Below are 10,072 nucleotides of genomic sequence, written 5' to 3' on the forward strand. Positions count from 1 at the left end.
CTTAAGTAGTGAGTTTATCTCAATCTGAGTGTGATTTCCCTTTTTTTAATGGAATAGGAAGCAGGTGACCTCCTTGGTTTTAAGAGGGCCTGTTGGCTACAGTACTTCTTGGTGTCTGTACTTCTTTTAACGATGATGCTAATGAGGAGGTATTGAATCTTAATATATTTCTATACATTTTGTTGCTTTTAGATCGCTTTTTTCTATTAAAAACTAATATTTTTTTCAGAGTTTTTTTTTCCTGGAAGACTATCCCTCACTCATGGGTAAGGCTGTAAGCAGCTTGAATCTGTGCCTGGCAAAGCGGTGTAGGCTGTTTTAGTAACTAATTTTAAAAGACACGTTTGGAGACTCACTCTGTGTGAGAGATGTGGGAGGGGGAGTGGGGGAACGCACCGAGTCACAGGAGCGTGACTTGCTGACCTCCTGTGTGCTCTTCTGCAGCAGAGATGGAGGAACTGGGTCAGTTTAGCACCAAAACACTCAGGCTTACATATGAATAGCTGCCAGCTCTTCATCACCGGTCAGGAGGAGGGCAGTGAGCCCCTGAGCACCAGGGATGGGCCCAAAACCAACACCTGTTACCCAGCTGGTGAGTGCTTTCCACTGTGCCGTGCATCCTAGAAGTGGATATTTCTTTTCTATGAATTAGTGCCAAAAATATGCCTGACAGTTGGTTATATTCATTCCTCAGATGTTTGAAGTTTTTTTTAATTTTTGCTAATTTTAAATATTCCTAATGCTTTCAGTGTAATCTTCAATTAGGTGCTAGAGGAATCTAATTGGATTGCTAGCATGGAGTGAATACAGTATGAATGAAAGAGATGAAGCTGTAATTTGCATTTTTGGGAAATTTACTGTCTATTAGTGTCTTTGCTGAGGGTGATTTAAAACTTCCCTGTTTAAGCTAACTTAAGCTTTGAGGGGGTGGATTCCGTGTAGAGCCATTGTAGCAGTATTGCTGAAGGCTTGTGGTTTTAACAGCTCTAGGTTTTAATACGCTGGGAATACTTTATACAGAATAAAAATACTGATCAGTAAACTTAACTGGAGCTACACCCTGAAGACAAGTTCACTATTAAGGATAGAAGAAGCATTTAGCACGCTGTCTTGGTGAGGTTCAGGTTCATAGGTGTCGAAGATCTTAACGTTTGGTTTGTTTTGGTCCTGCATTGGAGCAGTAGTGCTTGGTTTCTTTGGCAGCAGATTAACTTTGTACTCAGTTCCCTCCATTTCAGCTAACTAGCGCTTAAAGATGCTAGCAGTAATTTGCTGGTGTTAAAGCTTCATGCATATGTGTAAAAGGACAAACTGGTCTGATAACAAATTGCATTAACAGGGCTGAATCTTCACCTTAGTTGTTCACTAGTGATGGGAATTGCATGCAGTGCCTTGCATGTGTCTGCACAGATCAGTTAACATGGAGCTGCTGGCAATCCCAAGTTCACTGCTCTAAAGTGAAGTTCTGTCCTAAATGTCCCTTTAATGACAAGCAGAAGGTGTGTTGATTACAATTTCTGTCACATGCAATCTTCTTTCAATTTGAGTGTTCTCCTCTAACTTGTGTTTTCTTTCACTTGGGGATGGAGGAGGAGATGTGAAGAGGGGGGGAAACAAAGCAGCCTTAGGAGTAATAAATAACAAGCCTTAAGAGTAAGACAGATCAGCACTGTATCTCTCATGTCTCTGTTACAGTGGTTTTGGGGAAAAGCGGGTGCTATTTACTATGACATGCCCCTTTCCTCCCCCCACGAACAAAATAGATCTGGGAGCCTGCTCGGCTATGGGAGAGAGGAGCAAGGAATATAGCGTGAGCAGGAGTTGATTAAAAATACACAAATATCACTAATTCAGAAGGGGGGAATGTCCACTGTGTGTATCTGACATTAGCAGGTGCTGCTCTTTTCTGCTCAGTCAGCCTCGCTGGGGTGGCACTGACAGCAGCGAAACAGAGAAGACATTGACAGAGCTCACCTGATGAAGGGGAGAAGGTGGAGAAACAGGGGCTGCGTATGTTCCTTTCATACAACACTTCAGATCTTAACGCTTCCTCTTGCTGTGTGTTTGTTGTTGTTGTTTGGTTTTGTTTTTAGAAGCTGTTGATAGTAAACGTGGCAGCTCCTGCAGGTCAGGGAAGCGGTGAGCATCTGAGAAGTGAGTGCTGCAATCTTACCTGCTTTTCCTGAATAATCACAAAAATCTGCTCTTCTAGTGAGTGTATGGTTTGTGATCTCAGGGCAAGGATGGTTTGGGGAGTGGCATGGCTGAGTTTACAAGGGTTTTACTTTGTCCCAAGACTTTGGAGTTACCCAGTGTATTTTAGTATTGCAAAATAAAAGCAGATGCCCCCTGCTTGTCCCATGAATAACTTTCTAAGCGCTACCAGCCTGAAGCACATTGAATGGAGAATTCTGAGGCAAACTGATGTATGTGGAAGCTTGGTGTCACGCAGATTAACTTGCTCAGGAGTGGGTAAATGCTGAGTTTGGGTTCTGTATTTCAGCTCCTTAAGGTTCATATTCTGGCATCAGTTAATAGCTGCTGGCTTCAGTGGATTTAAAAAGAACAGGGTGCCTGGAAGGGAAAAAAGCACAGAAATGAGGAAGGGGAAGGCAGGGAGCAGCTATCGGTGCCACCAGACTTCTGTGGCTCAAGTTCTTTAAGGAATTGCAGCTCATGGAGGAGGAATAACGAGTTTCATGGTTCCTCCTTCGGTTCAGTGATCTCATCTGAGCTCACGGTGATTTTAACTACACGTTTTGTATGTTAATGCATCCATTAGACTGTAAGATGCCGAAGCTGGCCCCGGCAGCTGTCACCGTGCGGGCAGGAGCAGTGCAGGGTGTCTGCAGGTGTTCGTGCCCTCTCGTGGCTAAAATCCGAATCTCGCTGCTGCTGGGGACTGTCACCAGAGCCACTTCGGAGGGAGTGACCCGCAGAGCAGACAGCTGCAAGTGCCGGCAAACTGCAAGCAGGTATTTTAATGGGCACGGGAGTAAACCCCAAGTTTTAATTGGCTCTTGCATACTGTTTTGCAGTGATTTACAGTGCGAAGGCACGAGTCAGAAATATCCCCACAATAAATGCTCATTTCAGACCTTGAGGACTGCTAGCAAATCCCTAATCTCTCTAAAGTTATTTAGTTGGTACTATTTAGTGCTAAGATTTTAAGACTGAATCCACTGCAATGTTAAATCAGAAAGCTCTTTAACTCTTTTCAGCTACGTTAATAACTATAATCTTTCTGAGAGCAACTTCATTGAACAGGATTGATCTTCCAAAAAACCTCCTTGATTGACATTAAATGTACACCTGTCCTTTAATTCCTCCCCAATTAATGGACAGCTGACGAAGGAATGTCTTTTCCTGGAGCACGTGTCGGGTGACACAGCCTGGGGGGAGCCCCTTGGTGTTCAGACAGGAGAATCCTTCAGGACCTGACTTCTCAGCCTTCCCCAGGTTGGAAGTGTTAGGAAACTTCACAGGAACGGGTCTGACTTATCAGTCACCTCTCCTCAAGCTCCCGTTTGGTGCTTATCTGAAGCTACTGGTTGAAATATTCATGCAAGATTCTATTTAACGTGGCTCGTTGGCTGTCAAGGGAGCATAATGAGCATTTCAATTTGCTCTTGTCCAGTTGAACGGCGGATTTATTCAGCAAGTACTTTGAACTCTTTGCTTTGTTAGTATTGGGTTTATTCATCACTGCTCCTTGCCAAAAAGTTGGTCTTGTTTCTGAAATTTGTTGGCTGAAAGCAGCAGCAGCAACAAAAGAATATGCAATTTATAGTTAAATTTTCCATTCAAGGGTTTTCCTTTCATCTCTAAATTACCTTACAATTTCCCACATCTCGTATTTTTCAAGGTATATTGATTTTGTTGTCTGTATCCTTTTTTTTTCCTTAATAATCTCTGCCTTTTTAACTACTGCTGTTATTTTTGTGTTTTGTTGAATGGCTTTAGAGTCAGGGTTGGCTTTTCTGACTGCAGAATCCTAGTTGTGATTGCAGCGTCTTGATATTTAATAAATCCTTAACTCGCAGCTTTTGTCATGATGTTTATCTACATTTCTTCTCAGTAATTTCATTCGTAGTCTTGACTTCAGGAAAAGGACCTTTTTGAAGTAGCAATATATTGAAGTGAATTTGGACAGAGTGAAACTACAAGTAAGCGGAAAGTTTAAAGCCTATTAATATGTAACATTTTCTCGCTCTTCACACTTTTCACAGAGCAGCTACAAACTTACCAGAGTATGGTGGTGGGGAGGACCTGAAAAACGTTTTCCTGAGTCCCCTGATTTTATTTCTTGCAGTAGTGGAGATTTCTCTGCTGGGTAATTTGGTTTCTTTCTTATCTAGTACTACTGATAGTGCTGCTTCAAACCGTCAGACCACTCCTGCTCCACTGCTGAGAAGTTTGGAAAAGGTTGAGAGGGAACTGGGTAAAATAAGATTACACTCAGCAGCTGACAGCTTTTGATAAGACAGCCCACACTCTCCTTCCCCCTTGTTTTGTTTGCCCCTGCAAAGGTTTCTGTCTTTCTGTGCTCTTATACTTCATAATTTTATAAAGCCAAATAAGTGACTTATTTTTGCAGATTCAGGTGAGAGGAGAGCTTGGTCGTTTTTGTTGCTCTGAAAGTGGAAAAGGCACTCGAGTATGGTGTGAAGAGGAGAATGCATTTGGACAATGAGCAGCAACCGGCGTACTGTGGAGGCCAGAGCTACAATGAGCTGTCCTGGCAAGGTACTGCTTGGTGGGCTGGGTCATAGCATGGACTCAAAACTGAGTAGTTCCCTGCAATTTCAGCAAGGAAACAGTGAAGCAAATGAAGTTTGTGGCTGGTTGGAGCTGATACCCCTTTGGTCAAGCAGCCTCTGCACCTGTCTGAATCTTCCCCCTTGCTGCCCCCTCTCTATATTTACCCAGTGGGAACTTTCCAAGAATGGAAGTGGGAAGATAAATGCCTGTGGGGGCTAAATTTAGCCCAGGCTCCCTGGCCCTTCTCCTGTGGTGTCATTTCAGCTGCGAGCTTGACAGCCTGCGCCCTTCCACTTGTGCAGAGTGGATGTTCATCCCTGACAGAGCGAGAGCCTCTCTTTCTCTTCCCCCTCCCCTTTTTTTTTTTTCCTATTTAAACCAAGGAAGAATTCTCCATGAGACCACATCTGCTTTGCCTATCTTGGGTGTGAGCATCACCTGCCTCGCAGAGGTAAGGCAGTAGCATAATGATGTGTGGGCAGCTTGGGGTAACTGGAGGTAATTTGATAGTGGGAGCTTTGACAGTGTGAGTATGGACTCTGTTCTTTTTGCCTCTTTCTGCTCAAGCTGTAGCCTCTTTTCTGGGTCCACAGGTGTGTGAATGATTTCCTTTAGCTCAAGAGCTGTCACCTCTGGTTTTGTCTCTTTGGATCAGGACTGCAATAACCCTAAATGCCCCAGGTCCTCAAACTAGCCCTCCCCACATGCTATTAGCAGTGTGAGTGGGAAGACTTTCAAAGCCCCAGTGCTTGGTATTAGTGTGTCTAATGAATAACAGTGATGTATAATTCCACGTATTTCTACAGAAACAGACTGGGTTAATTCAACAGGTGGAAGTGCAACAGAGCTTTGCCTTCATCAACTGCCATCCAACTTGCTCTACTTAACCCAAAAATAGAGCTGCTGAGGTGACTCGGCTCTGGAGAGCACTCTGAGCTCACTGCTCCTCTCCATCAAAGGCTGATGTGGGACACATCTCCTGTGGCTTTTCCTTGCTACCAGCAGATGCACGTTTGCAGAACAGGGCTAATTGCTCAGTGCAGCTCTCTGCTGTATTAAGGTGGGGGAGATGAAGCCTTTCTTGTAGGAAACCTGAGCTACTGCAGGGCTGCGATGCCATGAGAAATTTCTCTGTCCTTGGTAGGCAGCGTTTCCATTGCATCCTTCTGTGCTGGTGTCACTCAGCCACGGAGCTGGGCCCTGCAAATGCCCTGGGCTTTGGGCCTGGCTTGGGTGTAACACTCTCAGGAGCCCCTCTCCTTCATCCTTGCATGGGCCACAGAAAATGCATAGTTCTTCCTGCAGCCCTGCTCCTTGTGCTGGAGCAGGCAGGAGAGCATTCACTGTGCTGATTTGGAATGTTAACAGTTCAAGGAAGTGCAATGCTAAAAATCTTTAACACAGGCATATTCACATTAGCTTCATCTTCTATTTCGGAATCCTGTTTTGAAATTCAATCCCTTTAAAATGCAACTGGGTGTAAAAATTGAGTGCTTGTTTGTGCGTGCTCTCGAGCAAAACCCAGTGATGCTGTCACCTCCTGGATCGTCTCAGTTTTCCATAGATTTCAGTATATTCAGAAATGCAGCTACAGGTGAGGCTATTCGCAGAGTGTTGGTCAATAGGAAGCAGAATAAATTGTACTTTTCCATGTGGTCTTTCCTGAAGCGCTTACGGGGCACAGCTAGATAGGGAGGTTTCTGAAGGTTTGGGGAAAATGGGTAGCTTTATTTATCAGCTGGGTGCCGAATGCTTGCAAAAGTCTGTGGCCATGCAGAAGCCCTCCTGAGATCTGGGTTCGAGTATCCCATGAGTGGTCCCACACTCTTTACCACCTGTGGGGGCTGCAGTAAAGCTGTAAACTAAAACGTTAAGTGGTTTAAATGAAAAGATCTGAGTTCACCCGTGCAGCCTTTGAACTTCTACACCAAGTTGAACTTTTTTGGCGCATTCTTGATTGCAACATTTTAAGGGGAGGTGGCCCACTTGAGTGCTACAGAGAAGTCTTCAGTCTTTACATTAATACTTCACCAGCACGGATTTCTTCACCCATGGAGGCAGCAGGGTATGCATGTCAGAGATGTAACAGTTGTTCTTTTTGAGAATCTTCCCTAAATGTATAACAAATAATAATGAAAAGGTGGGGGGGGTGTCAGAGGGAACTGGTTCTCACCCTTGTTGTTGCTGTCCCATAGATATCAGGCTTTACTGCTTACAATGAAATGGTACTCAGGAGACAGACAAAAAAAATGAGCTTAATGGACATCAATAAGATTTTCTCCATGCTCCAGCCCAGAGAAGAAGAAGATAATGGAGAAAGTGAGGAGCTGAACCAAGCGGTGTCTGAGGACGATTACCAAACTCTTGACAAGCTCTTGCACCAAGACAGGTACAAGAGAGTCATCAACAGCAGGAGTGGCTGGGGCGTTCCCAGCACCCCACTGCGCCTGGCCGCCTCCAAAGGCCACCTCAGGAGCCTGCAGGTCCTCCTGGCTCATGGGGCGGAGGTGGACAGCCTGGACGTGAAGGCCCAAACCCCACTCTTCACAGCAGTCAGCAATGGCCACCTGGAGTGTGTGAAAGCGCTGCTGGAGGCTGGAGCTGGCCCCTCTGGCAGCATCTACAACAATTGCTCACCACTGCTGACTGCAGCTAGGGATGGGAACACTGAGATTCTGCAGCAGCTCCTGGAGTATGGTGCCGAGACCAATGTCCAAGCGAGGGTGCCCGAGTGGGCTGCCAACTCCACTGCTTGTTCTGGGCCGCTTTACCTCGCGGCCGTCTATGGGCACCTGGAATGCTTTAGGTTGCTGCTGCTCTATGGTGCTGATCCCAACTACAACTGCACCGATGAGAGGATGATCGCACGCATCAAGGAGCCCAAGACTCTGCTGGAGATCTGCCTGAGGCACAGCTGCCGGCAGGAGTTCATCAAGCTGCTTCTTGACTTTGGAGCCAATGTGTATTTGCCAAACATCAAGAAGACAGCACCTGGTAGTGAGGGCCTGGAGCTGCTGTTGCAGGCAAGAGGTAATCTGTGTGCGTGGCTCCAGGGCTTATTTGGGGGCAGGTTGCTTCAGATTGCCCTTCACTTGATTTCTGCTTCCCCTTAGAGAGGGAAGAGATCAGCCTGAGCAAGGTTTTCTTGCAAGCTTTGACCCTCTTTGCAGCTTCACTTGAGAACATGAGTCTCCCTGGTCTTATACTCCTGAATATAATCATTCTTTTACTCTGAACACTTATTCCTACCTCCCTTTAGTGATTGTGGTTTTCACAGTAATAGCAATAAAAGGCTCCAATACGGAGCAAGCTAAGGATGAGGATGTAACATTTATGGAGAACAGGTCCACCACTGGTAGTGAAACGTGATAGTTCAGATACATGTTGCCTCACAAAACTCCCAAAAGAAATTACTGGAATTTAGGAGGGAGTATCATGGAAGGACTTGTCATACCCGCCAAAGATCATCAGTTTCTTCTGCTGGCTATTGTTGGAGGCAGGCTACCTTGTTGTAGGGCTTCGGGGTGACTTGGTGCAGCTGCTGATTATGTTTATGTGGTTGTCCTCCCAGTCAGATTCACCTCACTCAATGTCTACTTCTTATAGCTATTATTTCATGAAACTGCTCTAAATGAGTGTTCTCACTGGTACTGGTCTGGAGCACGTGAGAATTTCCACAGGCTGGTATTTCTGTTTATCATAAATCTGTTGGGTTAAATGCTGCTTTTCTCCATTCCTCTCCTTTCTGCTGCTTACTATCAGCTCTCATGTGTTGGCCAAGTCCAGGAAAACTGCATTTAGTTTAGTATAAATCGGAAAAATTTCCTTCTATGTACCCAGCTCCCATGAAATATCCAGTGGCCAACTGTGAGCATGAACAACCCCAGCAAAGATGCTTGGTTTAGGTGCATCAATTCTCCCTTTGCTGACAACACATAAGCTGGGGGAGAGTGGCATTGTGTGTCCTGCAGGTCTGCAGTGATGGTCTTGTTTTTCCTTCCCTTTCTTTCCACAGCTCATCCCAGGTCCCTGATGTCTCAGTCTAGGCTGGTGGTGAGGCGCATCCTGAAGCAGGCTGGCCGTGCACATGCCCTCAGCAAGCTGGACATTCCGCCAGTGCTGGTGAGCTACCTCCAACATCAGCCTTAGCACGGGCACACCGTGGAAGACACCCGCCCCAGAAATGTGCCCAGTGCCTGAATTAAAAGCTGCTCGGATGCTGCCGTTGCACAGCACAAAACAGATGTGAATTTATGGTTAAAAAGTTTTTTTGCTTGCAAGGAGTCTCTGAAACCTGTATGGAAAGATTCTAAGAGGAGGAGGGGAGAAAACTGGGAGTCTTCAGCTCCTGCTATGCAACGGGCATATCAGAGTGATGGTAGAGCTGGATCTGAGCAAAGCTGCAGATTGTTCCCTGCAGCGTAGCCTCAGCGGTGTGTAAGACCTGTTTCCCTGAGAGTTTTTAAGGTACTTCCTTGGTTGTGCAGCCTAGCGAGTGTGGCAGGAGGCTGTTTTAGCCACATGCAAGGGCCCTAACACTACTTAGATGTGGCTGTCACTTCCTCTGCACCCCTGTGCCATGCCCTGATGCCAGGCAAACACAAATGCAGCTCTGCAGTGAATACGCCTGTAGGTGACTCAGGCAGGGGCTGCAGTTCGTGTTCCCAGGCAAAAATCCCTAAAGTCCCACATCCCACCTCCCTGCTCCAGAAGTATCATTAAATATCATTTTACTCTTATTAAAAGTGGTTTGTGTTACTGCTATGGGCTGAAGCATCTCTCCTGGCTGAGTGCCTATGATTGTGCAGGGTTTTTAAATTAAGAATGTATGCTAATATTTTTATTAAACTGTTGTGATCTGTTTGGTAAAATATAGTTAAACTGATCCTGAAGGAGACTAGAAGCCCAGCCCATGTCATCTGTGTGTGAAGTGACTGTTACAGCATGGGCTGCCTTCGTAGGGGATATATTCTAACTGCTAGTTCTTTCACTCCAGCATTGCTGTTGAAATGGAGGCAAAGGGAAGAGTGTGTGTTTCCAAACATCCTCAGCAGTGTGGGCTGTGGGCTTTCGCTCTGAATCCTGGTCACTGTTAAACTCCTGTGAAACATCAGCGTGGCATCAGCTCTGCACGGGTCGCTATCTGCAAAACACAGTTACATCCAGCATTATTTATTGGCTCCCAATATAATTGTTATTTCAAAGGTTGTGGAGTCTATTAATTAGTGTCCATTAGGCTGCAGGAGGTCTCCTGGGGGGACCATCCCGGCCCCCAAAGCTTGGCTTTCTTCAAATTAGCTGAACAATGCAT

At 45.7% G+C, this 10,072-nt stretch overlaps 1 protein-coding gene across 5 annotated transcripts; it reads left to right on the forward strand.

Annotated features, from left to right (window-relative positions):
- On the forward strand, positions 348-9,500 carry ASB12 (ankyrin repeat and SOCS box containing 12). Of its 5 annotated transcripts, none has more exons than XM_021405719.1 (5): positions 348-4,333; positions 4,598-4,746; positions 5,145-5,212; positions 6,957-7,791; positions 8,777-9,500. In XM_021405719.1, exons 2-5 carry the CDS (start codon positions 4,677-4,679, stop codon positions 8,908-8,910), a joined length of 1,107 nt encoding a protein of 368 aa, XP_021261394.1. In that variant the 5' UTR covers positions 348-4,333; positions 4,598-4,676; the 3' UTR covers positions 8,911-9,500. The 5 variants fall into 5 exon arrangements, with proteins under 5 accessions (XP_021261394.1, XP_021261395.1, XP_021261393.1 ...); XM_021405720.1 differs by having other exon boundaries at positions 348-4,166; XM_021405718.1 differs by having other exon boundaries at positions 348-4,746.

Source organism: Numida meleagris, chromosome 8 (genome assembly GCF_002078875.1).
Source record: "Numida meleagris isolate 19003 breed g44 Domestic line chromosome 8, NumMel1.0, whole genome shotgun sequence".
Classification (NCBI taxonomy): Eukaryota; Metazoa; Chordata; class Aves; order Galliformes; family Numididae; genus Numida; species Numida meleagris.

What these genes read in the sequence shown, in the direction of transcription:
- ASB12 (XM_021405717.1), top strand. Translation starts at nt 4,964, where the DNA reads ATGCCTGTGGGGGCTAAATTTAGCCCAGGCTCCCTGGCCCTTCTCCTG. An exon ending in GCATCACCTGCCTCGCAGAG is followed by an intron (nt 5,213 to 6,956) that starts GTAAGGCAGTAG and finishes GCTGTCCCATAG; the next exon opens with ATATCAGGCTTTACTGCTTA. An exon ending in GCTGCTGTTGCAGGCAAGAG is followed by an intron (nt 7,792 to 8,776) that starts GTAATCTGTGTG and finishes TTCTTTCCACAG; the next exon opens with CTCATCCCAGGTCCCTGATG.